Genomic DNA, 21,972 nt, shown 5'->3' with positions numbered 1-21,972 from the left:
CATGAACTAGGACGACCCATCTTGCTATGCATTAATTATCTTTGGTGCTATGTCCTCCTCCTCCTGCACTTCTTGCTCTGCTTCCTGTTTGATGTAGGTGTGCGGTGCTCTCACTGTCTGGCTTGAGGCATCAACAAACTACTCTAACTATTCGTCACTTTGACAGAGATCTCACTCACTCTCTCTCTCTCTCTCTCACTCACTCTCTCTCTCTCTCTCTCTCTCTCACTCTCTCTCTCTCTCCTCCCCTCTGCATGTCTCTGTCTCTCGTTTCCTCCCATCAATCTACAGCATGTATCCTTCTTTCCTCTCCATTTCTGTGTTCTCTCCATTTAGTCTTTGTGTCTCTATTGCTCTCTCTCTCTCTTCCTCACTAACTCCTCTATCCCCCCATCAATCTATGTCACTTTCTTTTTCTATTTGTGTCTGAATCTCTGTCTCTCTCTCTCACACACACACACCCCTGTCTCTCAACATCCTAATCTAGGCATCTATCTTTTTCTTTGTATGTTTGAATATCTCTCTGCATCTCCTGCTACTAATATTACTCTGTCTGTAAGACCTTGTATGGGTAAGTCTGTGGCATGTGTGTGTGTGTGTGTGTGTGTGTGTGTGTGTGTGTGTGTGTGTGTGTGTTCGTATGTATATGTCTGTGTGCGTGTGTGTGAATGTGTGTGTGGTGTGTGTCTGTGTGAGTGTGTGTGTGTCTGTGTAAGTGTGTGTGTGTGTGTGGTCACCTTGACCCTAAACTCCTGCGCGGCCCCAGGTGTGGTCTCCAGGAGCCTCATGACGCCCCCTGCGGCGGCCGAGTACATCAGGAAGAACAGCAGGCTCATCTGGGACGGCTCCACTCCAAACACCGCACGACTGCACAAGGCCATCTCCTCCTTCAACTCTGCACACACACACACAAACACACACACACACACACACACACACACACACACACACACAGTCATAAACACACACACACACACACACAACACACACACAGGCACACGGTCATAAACACACACACAGGCACACGGTCATAAACACACACACACACACGACACACACACACAACACACACAGTCATAAACACACACACAGGCACACAGTCATAAACACACACACACACACACACACAACACACAGGCACACGGTCACAGACACACACACACACAAACACATTCAGGCACACACACACACACAGGCACACGGTCACAGACACACACACACACACACACACATACACACACGGTCATAAACACACACACACACACACACAACACACAGTCACAGACACACACACACACAGATACACAGACAGACACACACACACACATGCACACACACAAAGGACATTAAAATACCATACAAAACTTTACGCAATACAGTAACAGACTGATAATCAGTTTATCTATTCATTCTACTCATTAAGGGAGCAGTTGTGGCTGGTTAGGGCTTCGGCCTTGTAACTGAAGGGTTACCGGTTTGATCCCCGACCAGTAGGAAAAATGGGGGGGGGACAATCAGTTTTACCTAACTCAAGCAGCTACTGTAAAGCAGCCAGACATGACATGTTTGTGAGCCCCCATGTTCATGCCCCCAGAGTGTAGCACTGTAGCAGCCTACTGTAGCAGCTGTAGTGGCTGGCTGCAGCAACTCGTCTTTGTAAAGTGAAGAGTTTTGGAAAAAGTGAACACTCAAATGTGAAAATTATGTGTGTATAATATCGATTTGGACTCCACATATTCACACACAAAAAGACTGCAATATTTCAGGCCTACTGTTATTCAAAAATCAATTTTTAATGCATCTCCCACACTTACGTTTCCTCTACCTCTTTTCAGAGAACAAGTGCACACTAGCTAAAGAGAAAAAAGAAAATTGGGAGTGCTTTCACGCCGATGTGTCGCAATAATTATGAGAGAGATGAAAACGCTGCCTTTTAAAGTACAGTAAATCATAAGGAAACTGCCTTCTCCTGGAGCATTGAGGAGAAAAAGCCTTTTCGTTGGACAGGAGGAATTGCTGGTTTAGTACAAAAGAAGAAGAAGAAGAAGAAAAGATATCTATTTCTGTTAGCTGAGACAAAAGCAGAGGCTTCAGTACCTAGTGCTGGTGTGTGTGTGTGGGGTGTGTGTGTGTGCCGTGTGCCTGTGTGTGTGTGAGTGTGTCTGTGTGTGTAAGTGTCTGTGTGTGTGAGTGTGTCTGTGTGTGTGAGTGTGTCTGTGTGTGTAAGTGTCTGTGTGTGTGAGTGTGTCTGTGTGTGTGAGTGTGTCTGTGTGTGTGAGTGTGTCTGTGTGTGTGAGTGTGTGTGTCTGTGTGTGTAGCCCACAGGTACAACGGTAATGTCAGGTCAGTTTAATTACTGCACCGCCCAAGGCCTTTTCACATGTATGACCAGCAGTAGGCTTTTCATCTGGCTCAAGCATCACATTTCCTGCCTCAGCGTTAAAGGAGAATTACGGCGAATTCTCCTTTAAGGCTGTACAATTAATCGATTTTTAATCAAACTCGCAATCTGAACTAAATGCAAAAGCTGCAATTACTCATGCAGTTTGCAACTCTGTCCCAATGACATATGAATTTTATATTCATACCATCCTCCATGTGTGACAGGCCTCACCAATCAGAAGTGGCTCAACTTAAAGCAACATTTGGAATATTGAACTGAAGCCTGACTTTCAAATATTACATTGCAAATCAAATCACCAAATCCCAATTGGACGTTTTCCCCAAATTGTACAGCCCTACTCTGGGTCACGTTATGGCTGTGTGGCCAGTTGATTTTAATTTTGGCCGACCATTTCAACAGGTTAGAGCCTTTACAATGCCTGCATGAGACGTACGTCATCTTTTATTTAGAGTTTCCATGTGGAGCCTATTTTTCATTTGTGAGAAAAGCGGTATGTCAGTGGGTCAAACATTGCAATATAAAGGCTGGGCAGAGGTAGTGCCGCACCATAAGTGATGCTGGCCAATACACACACACACACACACACACACACCCGCACAATGCAGCCATCACACACACATGTACCAAACACTTAGAGGCCTAGTAGGTGTACGCTAGGTCCTCTACCACTTCAGTAAGATATAGAGGGCGGTGCAGTTATGCAGTAACTAAATTCTTTAGGCTGATTCTCAGGCTAATCTGTTATGTAGTAAACTAATTCTTTAGACTGCTTTCTCGGGTTAATCTTGTGTAGTGAAATTCTTTAGGCTCCTTCTCAGGCTAAGGTCTTTAACAGTACAAGCTACCAGTAATGGTCACTGCATTTCGTACTGTATGTGTGCCCAGCAAAGTAATCCTCCTGTTACATGTCGCAGGACTGAATGGAGAGCCATCAGGCCACCTGGGGTTCCTCATGGGGGTGACGGGAGTTGACGACCATTAGTCCAAAAGTGCCACAATGCATCACCCCCATCCAGGGATGTGGTGGTAGAATAAGAGGTGGGTAAACTATGATTTCTGTGATCTCGGTGAAGTGGACTGCGCCATGCGGTATCAGATTTTTAAAAAAAGGCATTCAGAACATGTTTGATGATGGTGGAGGTTATTGTCCAATGTTTATAACAATACCAATGATATTAAATGGTTCCAAGAGTGTTGATGAGTGTACATATTGTGGATGTGGATGATACAGTGTGATTAGTGAATGTTAAAAGTTGCAATTGGAGAATAAACTCTTTTGACAGGTGGATAAACTCTAATAAGAGGTGGATAAACTCTATTTATGACATTTCAGAGGTGGATAAACTGCATTTACTCGCATTTAGCCTCCACTACATCCCTGCTGAGGTGTGTGTGTGTGTGTGTGTGTGTGTGTGTGTGTGTGTGTGTTTACTTGCTATTAGCCTCCACCTCATCCCTGTCCCCGTCACCACCATCCTTTCAAAGAGCGAGAAGAGCTTTACTTATGCCTCTTCAGTTAGACCTTCAATTCTCTGAATGGCTTTTGATAATAGCCAGCACCCCCCCATCTATGCTGAGGTAAATCAATATGATTTCCCCCCCCCTGATGGAGCCCCTCTCCTCCCCTCGCATAGCACACATGAGGCTGCACAGTCGTTGAGCGTCCCCACTGCCAGCCAGCAGCTCCTCGGGCAGCCTGACGTGACATGCTTAATGGCACCAAGTGTTCTGCAGTGGGCACTGTTCACAGAGCACAGCCGTGAATCATCTGGCCAGTTCTATGCAAATATCCACTTTTTTTTATGCCACATCCATAACGCCAGGCTATGTGTAGTAGTTTGATATGTAAATGAATGACTAGGACTTTTGAAGATTTGTCAGCGAGAGGTTACAGCAGACGGTTGCCATCTGACATTCCTTCACAGCTCCCAGACAAACACAGCAATATATCCTGCTGAGGAGGGCTCATAGTACACACACAGCCATATATCCTGCTGAGGAGGGCTCATAGTACACACACAGCCATATATCCTGCTGAGGAGGGCACGTAAAACACACTTGCTCCGTACCTGTGGTCCACACGTGCTGCTCGATGTAGGTGGAGAGGGTCATGGCGTCACAGCGAAGGGCGTCGGGGGTCCTCCAAGGCTCCTGCACATCCACCGACTTGCACAGCCTGCCAATCTGACATCATATCCTGTCACTCAGACATTAGCCCTTTCAATCAATTTGACACCAAAACCTGTCAATCTGACATCACATCCTGTCACTCCAATATCAAAGCCTGTCAATCTCACAATGTGGTCAGTTCAATCTGATATTACACATCCTTTCAATCTAACACCATGTCCTGTCTAATACCATGCCCTGTCTAATACCATGACCTGTCTAATACCATATCCACACAATTAAGTCTTCTTACAAATGTAAGATGCTTAGAACAGCTCCAAGATAAAGTCTGCACATGACAGGCTATCACCTGTATGTATTTGTGAAATATAGAAAGGGAGTAGGAGAAAAAGAGGGAGAAATGGGAGAGGACGCAAGCAAGCGAGTACGGAATGATTCAAATAAGGCCTTGGGCTATGTTTCAAAGGCTGAAACCCTTTTATATTTGTGTTGCCTGCTGTGACTCCATCTCTTCACCCAAATTGCGATAAACAAAAAGAGATATGGCTCAATCAAACATAAGCGGAACTGTGCTGGGCTGACAGCTATTCATTCTGATAGCTATCCTTCATTTTAATGAATGTTCAGAAATATATAACGTATATATTTTTGCATTCCTGAAACTGCAGTTGGGTCATTTTGATGTGATTTATTTGTACTTCATAAAAACAACCCACTTGCTGTGTCACTGACATTAGCCTACCTGGAATACACAATCTAACAGACATGATTCATGAATATTCATTCAAAATGTACAATCTGTGTTTGTGTCTGTATATGTAATTGCATCTGAACATTTACTGTGTTACTATTCCTGTCTTAATCGATTAGTAAATATGTATGTCATCATATAGTGTACATCATTACATTACAAATTTGTCTAACATTTGAGTATAGATCCTTTCAAGTACAGTACATGAACAAAGTGTGTTAAGACATGTCTATTGGCACAGAAAAAAACAATGAGTTAACAGTAGCTCAAGGATAAAAAAAATCACATTTTTTAGAGCACTACACTAACGTCCAAAACATTTTTATTACAACTTATCTACATTGATTTTTAACGTTTAAACTGTAAACTCTCTGGGAACAGAAAGTGTCTACGGGATAGGTATTCTCTATATTCTGAGTTTGAGCACATTGTCTTTATTGAGATAACTATTCCCTTTGAAGATGTGATAGAGGAAGCCTTTGAAGACACAAGAATGGAGATAGGTGTTAGAGGCTAGGAAGGTCAGCACTTCTGTTCACTTCTGTTAGATTTTGGTTTTCGGGGACGGTAAGTGAAAAGAGTTGTAAGGACTTGTCTGAGGCTGCTGAAAAGGCAAGAAAATAGCTATGGCTGAGGTGCTCACAGAATACTTGGGCCACTGTTTAGCCTTCTGGAGGTGTTGTGGGCCTAATTCAACAAAACACATAAACAGGCTTTTTAATTAGGCTACTGGTTTTGTCCGCATCAATGAGGGATACGCCCTTACTGCACAAAGCAGTCTGTTTTATTGATGATTTTGTGTTTACGTGTTGGTTTGTAGTCCATGTAGTTGTTGTTGTTGTTGTTGTATCCCACATCACGTTATGTACTGTTAATTAGGGTTAGTTGTTGATTGGACACTGTGGAAAATCCCCTGTCTAAGGATCCTAAAACCTCTTCTGTGTACCATATATCTGAAATTACACACAGAGCTATTTCATAGTCATCTCAGGCCCAGGGTGTGGAATGCATTACACTAATTCAGTCGTGTAGGCGGCCTAACTAATGTATTAAAAGGAAAGAAATGAAAACATATGACTGATTCTCGGAAGAGATTGTTAGATAGCCTGGCACATTTCTCATGCGCAATGTATAGCAAGCTTGTTATTTTACTGATTTCTGAGAGGCACAGCACCTACTGTAAGATTAATCACTGTTCATTTGTTGTTTTCATTCACATATCTGGTCCAGATGTGCTGCGTTAGCATGCAGGGGAGTCTGTACACCTACCTTCCATATGAACTGCAGGAAGTCTAACAGGACCAGGGGTGAATATGATGGGATGCTGGTCGTGTAGGTGCTGATCCTAGCATTGGGACCCCCCATATGATGCACCTTCTTGCCTTCGGTGTATTGTGGATATACCACCAAACCAAGTTCCTCTATGAGTTGCATTACATGGGTCTGTGAACTGGAGATGGAGGAAGTCTTTCAAACTGAGTGCAAATATTTCAGAAATCATATGGAGATAAGGTTCATAGAGATATTGCTGTCTTATCTAGCTTATGTCACAGTTATTGCCTGTGTCTAAGACAAGCCAGGGCCCTCTACCCGAACTCCTACCCGCATACACACACAAAAATAGTTCAGAGGTCAGGGGTAATAAATAGCTACATGAATTTAAATGTGGAACAAAAATATTTTTTAATTTGGATTATACAGAATTTTGATTATCCAATTGGGTGTGTTATTGGGATTGTATACATTTAATGTGCGCAAATATAATTTTGGTAACCTTACAACCTCAGCCCAGGCAACATTGTGCGGACCCCTGCAATCTCTGGCGACCCCAAGTGGGGTCCGCGCGGACCCCGGATTGGGACTTATCCCATAGGATAGGCCTACGGTAGGCTACTCTTATCTTCCAATGGAACTCTAAATGCAAAATGTTTTAAGAGACATCTTCTAAAACGGTAGGCCTAGACAACCATTCTAGCTGCCTATGACTGCTTTTGATTCCTGATACACTGTAGACTACCATGTTATCAGACACTTCTTTCCTGACAGACAGCCTGTTGAGTGTAAATGCGAGTCATCCTGACTACAGAACATGCTATGTAGCTTACCTGGCTACCCACTGTCCTCCAAGATCCCAGCGATCAAGTCCACCAGCAGCCGGCACGTCCTGTGTGACAGTGCGCCCTCCTACCCTCTCTACGATCAAAAAACAAATGTATCAAATGCAGACCTATTATATCAATACGAGAAAAAATGACACCTAGGACCACAACAACAAAACAACAAATAACCAACCTTTTCCTTCCAAGATCAAAAGTTTTAACTTTGCCTCTCTCTGAAGTAAGAGATGTGCTGCGCTTAATCCAGACAGCCCAGCACCGACAATAACAATGTCATACATGTTTGAACAGCTTTAAAATCTTCAAATAATGGCTATTGTACTAACACGCAGGTTAGTTACAGAGTCAGATAAACAACTTCGACTACAATAGACAACGATAGGCCTACACCAATGATAATTTATCTGGCACGTATCGGACTTTGGAGTATCGCGTCAGGGGGACCCGGAAGAGTCGGAAAGTGGGATGTGAACAGTGAACAGTGAACTGAACTCTCCACTCCACTACACGACTGCCCATTTGGGTCACGGACGGACGAAGTGTAATGTTATACAAGTGTTATGTAGGCCTAAGGTGCGGCTAATGGGTGATTCTCCAACTACAGGTACTTTTGTGTCCTTGTGGTTGTTTTTATGGAAACATATAATATTTTTATTTCAATCATGTCAATTTGCAAAGGCCAGATCATCAGCATCCTATAAAAAATTAATCATGCCTATTCTGATTTACTGCTCTTAGAGGGGCTTTTATCAGTGGATTTGGCTGTTTTGAGCTTGTCCTCAACCCAGACTTGTAACCTTTGACTGTTAAAATACACTAAAAACAAATTAAACCTAGATTTTGTACCATGTTTGTTGCAAGAAAGAGTTAAATAAACACATACCATTTCAATTTCTAATGCAAATAATATATTTATACTATCTTTTAGAGAAAACATCAGTGTCCCTGTAATATATACTTTTTTACCTAAAAATGTTTATTTGTTTACCAGGGCAAAACATAGTGTTACTAAAGAGGAAGGTTGATGGCAAATATCAAAGACATATGGTGATCAGAAACTGAAGAAAAATCATTGTAACCATCACTTGCAGTAGTACTTTTTTTATTCGACGTCATTTCCACCACAGCTGTAACTTTGTCAAAATATGCAAAATAAGTGAAAAAAAGCATAGTTGTGTGTATTTTGGATACATTGTGCCATTGTGTTGAAAGGCCAAAAGTGCCTGTAGTTGGAGAATCACCCATTGTGTGCAGTATTGACCTGTGACTATGGAGAGCATAGGCTGAACTTTTGCGTGACACATAAACTTTTATTTTATTTAATGATATTTTATTTGTTTTAATAACGTTGTTGTGCCACTTCATGTTGATTAAATTATTTTATTTGCATTTTTTCTCAAATCCATATTTGATCAGCCTTTAATATTCTAGACCTACAGGCTATTATTGTGATTCAAATATGTTTTTCCTTTTACATAGGCTATTTTTCAGATATAATGATTTATTTCTTCATTCGACCACATAATCAAGCCCATTCAAAGGAGGGCCTAATTGGACTTGGTGCGCTGCTTTAAATGGCAACTATTATTGAAAAGAGGTTGTTGTTACACATTATGCCCCCAAACATTGGAACACCCTGCCTCTGTACATCAAGCAGGCGAGTTCAGTAAATATTTTTAAAAAAGATCTGAAAACATACCTGTACAGGAAAGCTTTTAGTTAACTCATCTTATCCTGTAGACTACATTTTCAGATTATTCTACATCTGCTACTATTGGAGGGCGCAGCCAGCCAGAAGCAGATGGACTCCCCCTATTAAGTCAGGTTCTGCTCAAGGTTTCTTCCTGGAATATGGGAGTTTTTCCTTGCCACAGTTGCCATATGGCGTGCTTGTGGGGGGTAAGAGGGTTAAGGCTGCCAGTCTTATGACGTCATTTTCTATATTTTTGATATGTTGCTGAGTATAACATAAACAGCAAAGAAAAGTGATTGATAATGACTGACTGACTATTATTGTGTTACATGCTTCAAATGTAAAGCACTTTGAGCTGCATTCTGTGTATGAAAGGTGCTATACAAATAAAGCTTTATTATTATTATTATTATTATTATTATAGCATGCATTTTCCTCAAATGAAGACAGACATCAGAACAGTAAGGAGAAAAAGTGAAGGCCGGCTATTGGCAGAACTACACGGCATGCGCATACAGAAGTAGTGTTCTAGCTTCTTCTATTTGCTCTAATCAGCCTGTGCACTGGGTGAATGCATTAGACCAGGTTTACATTGAGTGTGAATTCCCCTTGAACGAACCTCACAAAATAAAGATGAAAAAAGTGAGAGAGATCGTCCTCATATAGTGTAGCTGCGTAGTCCTCTATAAGTCTTTTCACAGGTTCTGCCAAAGAACAAAGACTGAGTTGTTTGTATTAGCAATGCAGCTTGTAATTCAGTGTGAGCTTTGAAGACTATGGAATGAAACTCAACATATTCAAGGCGAGGGGAGCCAATCATTGCAGTATGTCATATGCAATCAATGGCTTTCTTCAAATATTATTTTGCATAGTCGTTAACTTGTTGCAGAGAGAGAGAGAACGATGCAGAGAAGGATAAATAGCCTATTGTGATTCTCCTGTGTAGTGCATTGACTTTTAGATCAATCATGTAGAAAGAGAGAAAATAGAGTGTGTGTGTGTGTGTGTGTGTAAGAGAGAGAGAGAGAGAATGCATGTGTGTGTGTGTTGTGAGTGTGTGTGTGTGTGGGTGCATCCATTAAACTACCTACCCTAAACGTACATTTGTTACAAGCATACAGTGTATGTGATAGCAGAATAAATTTGAGGTTGTGGTTCTTGTTGAATGTACACCAACTTCGCCGCTAGGTGGCGGTAAAAGATTTCTCTTGCTTTTCAGTCTTCCAGGTTCTCTGGGACTGTTCGTCATTCCGGATATGACGATTGTTATTTCACCATGAGTTGTTGTGCTAGTTAACGTTTGGTACGATTTGCGCTTGGCAGGTTATTAAACTTGTATATTAAACAAGAGAAAGACCATTTTACCATTTATCAGAATAACAAACACGCGGAACGACTGCAAAAACAGTCATCCTTAACAGATATAATTAAGTTCAACTGTAGCGTAGTGTTAGCATAATAAGTGGGACAATGCAAGGAAGCCTTGAGAGGGCATACAAGTCCGACTCGCTAATTACAACTCTCGCAGTCAGAAAACCCACAGAGGAAGTAAAGAAAAGCAAAAGGAAGGTTCTTGATGAAGAGGAGTACATTGAGGTAACGATAATGATTAGTACGAGGCGTTTTTTCGACGAGCTGCTAGCTGTGATAGGATAATATGTTGTTAGCTACATAACGTTAGCTAACTTCGACAGTCAATGTTAATTTAATTTCACTAATTTAAACGTTAGTTTGATTGTTGTAGAGGATTATTTTGGCAAGTGTGTGATTGAGGTATATTGGTAAAGTTGGATTATTTAACACTGTTCAGAGATCAGACCTATGATCTTCGTGAATTGTCTTGGGACTATGCTAAGGGAGGTTACGCAAGCAGCGTAAACTAAACGCAAGTGCTCAGTACTCTGACTCTAACATTAGGGTCTTTCGCTTGATGTAGAATCAGGTTGATATTCTGGATTGTTACACTGCTTCAGTCAAACGTAGCTTACTATCTGTTTTTTGGACTTAACAGGAATAGAGTTCATTTGATCTGTATTTCTGACTCACAGGGTTTAGAGAAGATCATTCAGAGAGACTTCTTCCCAGATGTCACTAAGCTGCAGGCTCAGAAAGACTACCTGCAGGCTGAGGAACATGGGGACTTGGAGAAGATGCGAGAAATCGCCATTAAATTCGGATCAGCTTCGAACAGGTCTACTCCCCGTGTCAATATGCCATGTAAGTGTTGTTGTTCAATTTTTAAATGAACATTTTAAGTTTTAATCCTCTGTGTACACCAATGACCAAGAGATAAATGAAAACTCATACACCACAGGGTTCGATTTATTTCCTGGTTAGAAGAATGCTTGAACACTTCCACATCAGCTGTGTAAAGCTGACCTTGTCTCATTCAGTGCCGCTTGATGAGTTCTGCGGGTGTGGGTCAGATGTTTCATTTTTCAGTGTCGGTTGATGAGTATGGCTTGTTTCAGATGTGACGCCGAATTCATTTGAGACTCCTGAGGGCCGGCCTGCCTCTCCCTCGTCCTCTCATGGCAAACCCCGGTCTGGAATGAAAGGAACAGAATATGGTAAGATATGACTACAGCAGATAAGGATGTTATATAGCAAACTATAGCCCAGATAAGGATGCTATATAGCAAACTAGCCCAGATAATGATGCTATATAGCAAACTATAGCCCAGATGAGGATGCTGCACAGCAAACTATAGCCCAGATGAGGATGCTAACAGCAAACTATAGCCCAGATGAGGATGCTAACAGCAGGGTTGTGCACAATTCGAATTGCAATTCTGCTTCCTGTTTGCTACCTCAATTGAAATGCAAGTGAAATTCAAGAATTGAATTGGAATTTAAGAGCCATTTTTAATTCAATTCTGGAATTTTGCACAAGCCTGGCTAACAGATGATGATGCTGCATAGCAAACTATAGCTCAGATGAGGATGCTGCATAGCAAGCTATAGCTCAGATAAGGATGCTGCAGAGCAAACTATAGCTCAGATGAGGATGCTGCATAGCAAACTATAGCTCAGATGAGGATGCTGCATAGCAAACTATAGCTTAGATAAGGATGCTAACAGATGAGGATGCTGCATAACAAACTATAGCTTAGATAAGGATGCTAACAGATGAGGATGCTGCATAGCAAACTATAGCTTAGATAAGGATGCTAACAGATAAGGATGCTGCATAGCAAACTATAGCTTAGATAAGGATGCTAACAGATGAGGATGCTGCATAGCAAGCTATAGCTCAGGTGTTTATTACACCACTGGCATCTTTACAGGAGGGAAGGATGGTGAAAAGGAGGAGGAGAAGGAGCTCCCATGTCTGGATAGGTTCCTGGCGAAGAACACCAGTGAGGACAACGCCTCCTTCGAGCAGATTATGGAGCTGGCAGACGACAAGGAGAAGCTGAGGCACTCATGGCTGTATGAGGCCGAGGAAGAGTTCAGACAGGTGAGGCATGCATGGCTCTATGAGCCCCAGGAAGAGGAACCAGAGGGTTGCTGGTTCGAACCCCGACCTAGGCACGGCTGAAGTGCCCTTGAGCAAGGCACCTAACCCCTCACTGCTCCCCGAGCGCCGCTGTTGTTGCAGGCAGCTCACTGCGCCGGGATTAGTGTGTGCTTCACCTCACTGTGTGTTCACTGTGTGCTGAGTGTGTTTCACTAATTCACGGATTGGGATAAATGCAGAGACCAAATTTCCCTCATGGGATCAAAAGAGTATATATACTTGTACTTACTTATACTAGGAAGAGTCCAGACAGGTACTCAGTCCACACTCCACAGGTACTCAGTCCACACTATATGGCACTCTTCATTACAGTGACTGCACATGTTGTTTATCATTGTTAGTATACGCATATATTTTGTCATACTGTTAATTATGCAGGCAGATATAGGCCTACATCAGGCTTCATAGCACCACATATCTAGATGTTATACCACATATCATGCCATGGCATATCATACCACACCATTCTGTGCTCCATATCAGTTATGCCATGTCATCGCACTAAATACCAGCACCAGATACTCACTCCATACCAACCAATATGGTAGTTAGCTACTTACACACCAATGAATATAGAACTGACAGGTTTGTGTGCTAGTTCTGAGTTCTATAGACCAGTGAATTTGGTTTCAGAACCAGCCTTCATCTGTATGGTTCCTCTCCCCCAAAGCGCCACGAGGAGAACCTGGCCCTGCCGTCCTCAGAGAAGCAGGCCCTCGAGTGCACCAAGGCTGGGGTGGAGACGTGGGAGTACAAAGCCAAAAACGCCCTCATGTATTATCCTGAAGGTAAGGACTAAGGGCTTCAATTTCTCAGGCCGGAATTCAGGTGTGGACTAGGCCGTTTAAGACGGGAAAATGGATGATTATTGGATGTAATGGCGTTAAATATTTCTGATTACTTCAGGCAGACATTTTGTCTCTCTTTGTTCATGGAAAAAGGAAAAAAAAAGCCATTGGCCCTGTATGAAAGGAAGTCTTTTGACCTCTGTCTTTTGACCTCTCTGATGGCTTGAAGGAGTGAAAGATGACGACGCTATATTTAAGAGGCCTCGTGAGGTCATCCACAAGAACACGCGCTTTCTGGGAGACCCCTTCAGCAAAGCCCTGAACAAGACTCAGATCAAGGAGGCCGCCGCTCTGAATGCACAGGTACTTCAGTGACCCAACCCATCATCTGCTAAACCAAGACATGGAAATGTGGCGGTGGTAGCTTAGTGGTTAAAGAGCTGGGCTAGCATGCAGTAGTCTGAAAAGTTGTGGGTTCAATTCCCGGCTTCCACCGTTGTGCCCTTGAGCAAGGCACTTAACCCTGAGTTGCTCTGGGGCCAATGGTCCTTCAATATAATTGTCATGTAAGTTGCTTTGGATAGATAGAATGCTAAATGAATAAATCATATTCCATATTCCAAAGTCATATTCCTCTCTGTTTTCCCCAGTATAAACAAGGCAAGGTGGGCCCTGACGGGAAGGACCTGCTTCCACATGAGTCCCCTAAAGTGAATGGCTATGGCTATATTGGGGCTCCATCACCTGCACCTGGTAAGTATGATGAACTGAATGACCCTCCAGTCCAGTCTTCCTCTACACCTCAACACTACATTACACTGCAACACTGATCCTTATGAGTAAAATGGTGTGTTGCAATGCAATGTTTTGTGAAACTTGCCATTTGTCGGTGTCATTTGACCAGTGACATACCAGTGTAGACAAACCCTTGTGATGCATGTTGCCATGACTACTTCTGACCTCTGTCTGTTTCCCTAAGGTGTGGCCGACTCGCCCCTAATGACCTGGGGAGAGATCGAGAGCACCCCGTTCCGCCTGGAAGGTGCTGAGTCTCCATACGTAGAGAGAAATAATCACGGCCCTTCTTTTAAGGTCAGTCAGTGGTCAAAAGTTAACAATGCTTTTGTCTTCGAGGAGCTAATCAGATCATGTTTCATTATGTCCAAACAGTTGAATTCTAATCAGCATGCATCAATATATATACACAGGTATGGAAATGAAGAGACCACTGCACATTTTTCTGTTGTCATCCTACGGTTGCTGAGTGACATTCAAATTAGTTGATGGTCATATTAAAAAATTAAGAGACCACTGCAAATTTGAATATAAGGTTAACTCATTCGAAAGTCACAAAAATGTGCAGTGGTCTCAACATTTTCCAGAGCTGTATACAGCTAGGAACAAAACTATTCATACCCCTGGCAAATATTGATTTAATGTTGATTTCTCTTGACCAATATGTTTGTTCTGACTGAAAATGACACTGCCACATGGCTAAAGGTTGTAAGACGATGTGGTAGAAACATGGAATCAAAAAAAGAAGCGTTCTCATCTTTTAACATTTTTATGAAAAATGGCATTTTCAAAATTATTCATGCCCTTTTTAAATAATCAGTGGAAACATCTTTATTTGCATTTACAGCTCTCAAAATGGTTCTTATAATACCTACCAAACCTCCATGTCTCCACAAAGATTCTAGACCACACCTTTTCAGCAGCAATCTGGGTTTTGAGGCAGGAACAATTTTTTGCCATTACTCTGGCCTTGTGCACACTTTTTTGACAGATTAAGGTCTGGACTCTGGCTTGCCACTCTAAAATGTTGACATTGTTCTCTGTTAACCCTTTCCAGTCTTGTTTGGCTGTATGTTTGGGATCATTGTGTGTTTTAATGGTCCAATGCCGCCTATTGGGCCAGGTCTCTCGGCACACCGACCATTAAACCACACAATGATCCAAAACATACAGCCAAACAAGGCAAGAAATGGTTAAAAGACAACATTTTAGACTGGCCCGGCCAGACTCCAGACCTCAATCCGTCAAAACGCTTCTTTTTTGATTCCATGTTTCTATCACATTGTCTTACAACCTTTAGCCATGTGGCAGTGTCATTTTCAGTCATAACAAACATATTGGTCAAGAGAAAATCTACATTAAATCAATATTTGCCAGGGATATGAATAGTTTTGTTCCTAACTGTATATATGGTGTGGGTTACAGATCCAGTCTAATCTGTGATACTTTGCAAAGCTCACTGCCTGCACTGCAGGACTCAGGTCAGTTTGTTAACCAATCTCTCTCTGACTTGCAGATCCCTGAACCTGGGAGAAGAGAGCGGCTTGGTTTGAAAATGGCCAACGAGGCTGCGGCCAAAAACAGAGCCAAGAAGCAGGAGGCGCTGCGCAAAGTCACTGAAAACCTAGCCAGGTGAGGGGAACACACCCTGGTGCACGCGTTCACCTACTCAACCCCCACCACACACACACACACACACACACCATGTACAGTTGGTACAGTAGCAAATGGGTAAAAAGTGGGATGGTTGTATGGCTGGGCGAGGCTGAATATGCAACTGAGAGGAACGTTTGTGAAGCCTGTGCTGCAACAATATGCTTCTAGAATCAAAACTAAAATCAGTGGAACTGGTTGTGCTAGTGCTCTTTGGACAGTCCTCTCTGTCTTTGCACAAGAGTTGAACCATGTGACTGTTCCCCTTGTGTTTTGTGTCTCCTCTGTAGCCCCAGCCTCACGGATGTGCCTGTTCTCACTTCTCTGATTGTGTTGCCTCCTTACAGCCTCACGCCCAAGGGCTTGACGCCAGCTGCTCTGTCACCTGCTCTCCAGAGGATGGTCAACCGCTCGTCCAGCAAGTACACAGACAAAGCCTTGCGTGCCAGCTACACGCCCTCCCCCTCGCACCGGGTGCCCACGCCACAGGGGCCGCTCACGCCCCACGGCACCCCCACGCCCAGCAAGGCTGGGACCCCAGCATCACAAGATCCCGCGTCCATCACCGACGACCTCCTGCAGCTTCCTAAGAGGAGGAAGGCTGCTGACTTCTTCTAATGAGCGGAGTGTGTCTGTGTGTGTGTGTGTGTGTGTGTGTGTCTGTGTCTGTCTATTTCTGGCCTGGGAGGACTACAGCCAGATCTGGACTCAAAAGCGGTCAGTCTAAAATATACCCTAATAGGGAAATTATGCCCATATTTGACCTTAACAAAAAGGTAATTCCACGGAGTGCAGCAAAGTTTTGAACAGAACTGTTTGAATGAGGAGGCTCTGCTAAGAACCGCATTCTTAAAACAGAATTGCTTGTGTAAACAGACTCAAACAATTTCATCCTTTTGAACTTTGTAAGGATACTTGTCTGGCTTACTAAGTGGAAAGTGATATGCATATGACTATGTGCATATTCTTTTGTACATGGATAATGTTAGAGGACATTCACAACAAATGTCACACTGAAAAAAGAGAATTTTGTATAGTGCGTGCAGAGGTATTTAAATATTGTTATATTTTGTAGCTTTTAATTTCAAAACGACTTTGTGTAACGATTCATGATGTCATTGTTGACAAGAACCTGTTTTCTACTGCGAGTTAAAATGGTTGTCTTACAGTCACTGTAAATGACGCCCTTACAATAGAATGACCAATTATTCATTAAATGGTTGAATGTCACTAATGGTGTGTGTTTTGATTGAGTAAAGTTTCTTGTGTGTCTTTACCATCAAGTCACAGAGGCTGGGTCTCTCCTGGATGAGGAGCCTCCAGCCAGGTCCTCTTTGCCAGGGTCCAGAGGGACATCTGCGTCCACTTTTGCGTGTTTCTTGTCGTCTTTGCTGCTGGAGGCTGCTTTAGACGTGGACGGCTCATCATGGTGTCTGCGGTTGACTTCCCCTGTCTTTCCTTGCAGCCACTGATGGTCAAGGATGGAGCCAATGTCAAGTCGTCTCTTGACATCTGGGTGGAGCATCTTGTAGATGATGTCTTTGCATTCTCCTGGGACTTGTTTGGAGCGAGGGAAGTCCACTCGATGCTCCTTCTGTATCCGGAGCATTCTTTTGATATTTGAGTCATCATAAGGCATAGCTCCGCACATCATAACAAACAAAATCACGCCCATGCTCCACACGTCATACATTTTGGGGTTGTACGGTATGCCCTGCAAAACCTCAGGTGCTGCATAAGCGGCAGAGCCACAGAACGTTTTGCTCAGTTCCATTTTGCCGGTGTCATCATAAATAATCCGTCGCGTGAATCCAAAGTCTGACACTTTCAAATTGAAGTCTTTGTCCAGGAGTAGATTCTCGCACTTCAAATCCCGATGGACGATGTCTTGGGCGTGAATGAATTTAATTGCCATCGACAACTGCCGAAAAAGTTTTCTAGCGAAATCTTCTGCCAATGCGCCCCGGCTTTTGACGTACTCCAGTAGATCACCTCGTACGCCGAGCTCCATGACGATGAATACTTTTCCATCTGACGTTTCGAAAATTTTGAAGATTTTCACGACATTTGGATGGCACAAACTTGCTTGGATTTCCAGTTCTCGTGGCAAGAATTTTTCCAAAAAATCAGCGGCTGCCTTTTTTCTATTAATAATTTTGACCGCTACGTTTGACTTTAGGCTTTCAGAATAGGCCGACTTGACTTTTCCATATGATCCGTCCCCTAACGTATTTCCTAATATGTAGCCGCACTTCTTCAGAACCAAAGACTCATCCATTATAGAGCACCTGCGTTGATACTGGATCGATTGTCAGCCAGCCATTATGCGCACTCTTTTAGCAGACAACATTTGTTGTTGGTGGTATAGTTACATGTTACGTGTAACTACAGTAAGTAGTTACAGTTACATGTAACTACTTTCATTAATTATTTCACAAATCAAGTTGTAATATGACGTAGACCCTACTCCGCTCGACGTCATAATAAATGAATTATAAGCGTCATAAATCGTAGTCAACAATTTAGATTTAGAATAATATTGCAGGCTGTAACGATGTTAGGTCTATGTTTTCAAAGACGGAAAATAGATATAGATCGGAAGATGAACTGTGTTTTGTCCAGAGCCGGACAGTAACGGAGTACATTTACTTGATAACAGTAGGCCTACTTGACAGTACAGTTTTGAGGGATCTGTAGCCTACTTTACTCGAGTAGGCCTATCATTTTTTGGGAGTAGGCCTACTCATGACTTTACTCAAGTACATTTGAGAGGCAAATATTATACTCTTTACTCCACTACATTTCTATCCATACCCGTGACCCGTTACTTCTTCTAAAAAAAAAGGGGAAAGGAAAAATCTCGGAAACCCTCAATTTGTTGTTTCCCTCTCAAACGTGATTGGATTGTGCAGGCGCCACTGATTGGGTCAGCCTATCAGCAATCACCTTCAGCTTTCCGCCAAAGTCAACTCCATGGTTAGATTTAGATAAGAGACGAAACAATGGATGAAGACGCAGCAGGTCCATCCCAGGAATGTGCCAACCTGTGGCCCCACCTCGCCAGACTATTTCAATTTACTGAACAAGTTAATGATAGTTTTCGCTTCAAGTGTTTCCATTACAAAATAGTATTTTGTATTTTAAATACTGCCCATCCCTGGCAACATGGTAAAAAGATGGAAATGACTTAATTTTACTTTCAGTTCCTTTTACATTCTCCAAGGTATTAACATTAAATTGTTTCATAAGTCCATGTAGGATGTTTCTGTACATAAATGCATAAATGTAAGCACTGTGGCAGTAGTAATGCAATATTTAGAAAATGTACTCTTGTACTCTTGATACTCAAGTACTTTTAAAAACAAGTACTTTAGTACTTTTACTTAAGTATCTGACTGTTGTACTTTTACTTGTACTTGAGTAAAATTTAGCAAAGGGTATCTACGTTTACTCAAGTAATGAAGCTGTGTACTCTGTCTGCCTCTGGTTTTGTCAGTGATATATGAACAGTTTAATCTATAGGCTCTTGTGGGTTTTAATTTGCTTTACTGTATAGGCCTAGGTCTGTTTTTCCAAACAAGCCATTTAGTATTGGCATTAATGTCATACACTAGTAGTCAAGTAGTCAAGTAGTCCCATAGACATATAAGAAACTGCTATTCACAGTCAATGTGTAGGCCTAGTGACTATTTGACTAGTCAAAATGATTAAACCCTTTTAAGTTTAAGTTGACCCATGTCGTGTGGAAGAATTTTTATCTTAAAGACGTATAAATACTGAGAGTCTGAAATAAGGTTTGTCTTTCTCGTTAGTAGTTTATTAATCTCTGCGCAGAGAGGTCTCATAAGCATCAGGCTATCAGGATACAGAGACAAAGTCTGTGCACCCAAGAGACCAACAGTTGTTTTCTCACACACACATTTATACCTAGCACAGTATCATAATCACATTGTATCATTGTATCATTACACCCTCTCTGCACATACACATGACTTGGTCAATACAATGAGTTATTTAAGAATCAAGGACATTAAGAACGTTTCTAACGTCATACAACACATGATTTGCCATCGGACCATTAGTTATTGAAACAGAAGTATCAAATAATAAGAACTTTAAGAACTAGATTAGTGTCAAACAGAAAGAGTGAATTCCCACTGCATTAGAAGTAGCCTATCAATTATACGGAACATCACAGGCAAGCTAGGCTAAACACAGAAGAGTCCATTCAAAACAAAAGTGTGACATACAGAAACACAAGTATCAAATCAAAGGTTAAGGTCCCTCTTTGTAATTTTCCCCTCACATTCCCCCCTTTTTATTATTTGTAATAACCATCACATCAGACACAATCCGTCTTATACACATAAGCTTTAGGCTTGAGTCGTAAAGGGTGGTAGCCATTTTTCTTCTTCCTCGTCATCCATCGCTAAAGCAGTATACCGAACCATTTGTAGTCCCTCAGAGCGTTCAACCAGGCGCATAGTCAAGGCTCTAACACAAGGTACACAACAGAACAAAAACTATTATCACAGGGGCTAAACATCTTACAACCCAGCCTTTGAGTCCTGGGAACAAACTAGGAAGCCAATCCTCCCACCCGACCTTCTTGACCTCTCAAACAGGTGCAATTCACTCCTCTACACAGAAGAGCTAATGCCGTTACAAAACAGATGAGTAACAATAGTCCTAGTTCCCACAGTTTCACACTTTTCTTATCTCGCACAACCCTTCTTTCCAACTCAAACAGCTGTAGTCTCTCCATGGTGTCTTCAAGGGCCTCACCACCCAGATATCAGCTCTTTCTTAACTGTCCCGATTACTCCTCACCCGACTCAGTGAGCTTTCAACATGTGGTAGATTTTGATCCCTCTAATCCAAAATGTCCGGTTTTGGTGCACGTTTGCAATATGTGGCATACACCCACGTGGCTCTTTCTGCTACCTTGACAGCTGTTTGAGTGGTAAGAAGCACCAGATATGGCCTGTTCCACCTTTTCGACTTCCAGTGTTTCCTTCTAAAGTCTTTGATTAGCACATAGTCCCAAGGTTTGTAATTGTGTAATGGTCCTTGTGATGGTGTTGGGAACCTTGACTTGCCTAGATATCTGAGATAAAAACAGAAGACATGCTTGCAGAATACTTGAGCATTTGATCATGACAATATCCAGTGGAAATGCTATCTTTCCCTATCTGTCCATACTCCATATTGACTGGTTATTTCAAACAAGCTGACCATTCAAATGGTCTACCATTATCAAGCAATATTTATTTTTTTCTTCACTGTGTTAATTCAATAAAATCCATCATTACAAGATCAAAAGGTTTTTTCAAGTGGTTGGTGGGCTGCCAGTGATTGAGGTCATCCTTTTCCTACATTATGAGTCATGCAAATCAGACATTTTTGACAGTATTCTTGGGCACATGCAGTAAAATAGTTTGTAAACCAATTTTTATTTATAACACTTTTGACGCATGGTCCAACCCATGCGTTAATTTAGCAAAATGTGTAAAGAAGTGACGTGGTAGGCAGGACTTTCAAACCCCATTTGAAAGGATACAGCCATTACGGCGCCAGGCGTCTCGTTCGCCTTGAGAGGCAAACGTTTGCAAAGCAAGTAAGTCTTGTGGGAGAGAAGAGGTTAAAACAGGACAAGTTGCAGTCACACTGAGGGTCAGGGCAGCTGCGGCCTTCGCAGCAGCATCCGCCCTCGCATTACCCAAAGACAGAGGATCAGTGCCATTAGTGTGGGCCTGACATTTACACACAGCAATTGCTTTGGGGAGTAACATTGCTTCCAGTAACGCAGCCACTTTGTCATGATGCAGAATATATAGATAGATAGATAGATAGATAGATAGATAGATAATTTATTGATCCAAGGGGAAATTCAAGAATAGGCTCCATCTGATTTAAAAAACAAAATCTATGTCTCCAAATAGCCCCAAAATCATGCACAACCCCAAATGCATATCGAGAAGCATATCGAGAATCAGTTAGAATCGTCAAAGTTTTATCCTCAGCTAATTTACAGGCTTCAGTGAGTGCAACCATTTCCGCAGCCTGGGCAGAATAGTGTTGTGGCAAAGGGCCAGATTGGAGTGTGGCATGGGCCGACACT

The 21,972-nt window shown here is 42.3% G+C and overlaps 3 protein-coding genes across 4 annotated transcripts in view; 1 reads left to right on the top strand and 2 right to left on the bottom strand.

Moving 5' to 3' along the window:
• Nucleotides 1–7,834, bottom strand: part of si:ch211-127i16.2 (probable flavin-containing monoamine oxidase A) — a 62,465-nt gene extending 54,631 nt beyond the window's left edge. For both annotated transcript variants that reach the window (XM_048259870.1, XM_048259871.1), the window contains exons 1-5: nt 7,578–7,834; nt 7,391–7,478; nt 6,555–6,735; nt 4,474–4,588; nt 738–895 (exon numbers count right to left, since the gene is read on the bottom strand). In XM_048259870.1, coding sequence (XP_048115827.1) covers nt 738–895; nt 4,474–4,588; nt 6,555–6,735; nt 7,391–7,478; nt 7,578–7,683 — 648 coding nt within the window. In that variant the 5' untranslated portion in view covers nt 7,684–7,834. The remainder of the gene's footprint in view (nt 1–737; nt 896–4,473; nt 4,589–6,554; nt 6,736–7,390; nt 7,479–7,577) is intronic.
• A 2,527-nt stretch (nt 7,835–10,361) lies between these two features.
• ess2 (ess-2 splicing factor homolog) lies at nt 10,362–17,081 on the top strand. The gene is made up of 10 exons (XM_048259863.1): nt 10,362–10,691; nt 11,144–11,312; nt 11,567–11,665; nt 12,383–12,555; nt 13,286–13,403; nt 13,633–13,766; nt 14,054–14,156; nt 14,383–14,495; nt 15,715–15,830; nt 16,199–17,081. The coding sequence occupies exons 1-10, from the start codon at nt 10,566–10,568 to the stop codon at nt 16,467–16,469; spliced, it is 1,422 nt and encodes a 473-aa protein (XP_048115820.1). The 5' UTR covers nt 10,362–10,565; the 3' UTR covers nt 16,470–17,081.
• Nucleotides 11,390–18,512, bottom strand: LOC125305206 (testis-specific serine/threonine-protein kinase 1-like). The gene is made up of 2 exons (XM_048259864.1): nt 17,129–18,512; nt 11,390–11,641 (listed from the first exon to the last, which is right to left on the bottom strand). Exon 1 carries the CDS (start codon nt 18,127–18,129, stop codon nt 17,131–17,133), a length of 999 nt encoding a protein of 332 aa, XP_048115821.1. The 5' UTR covers nt 18,130–18,512; the 3' UTR covers nt 11,390–11,641; nt 17,129–17,130.
• Nucleotides 18,513–21,972: the final 3,460 nt, after the last annotated feature.

The sequence above is a fragment of the Alosa alosa genome, chromosome 12 (genome assembly GCF_017589495.1).
Source record: "Alosa alosa isolate M-15738 ecotype Scorff River chromosome 12, AALO_Geno_1.1, whole genome shotgun sequence".
NCBI lineage: Eukaryota > Metazoa > Chordata > Actinopteri > Clupeiformes > Clupeidae > Alosa > Alosa alosa.
This window is presented reverse-complemented; position numbering and strand designations above follow the sequence as displayed.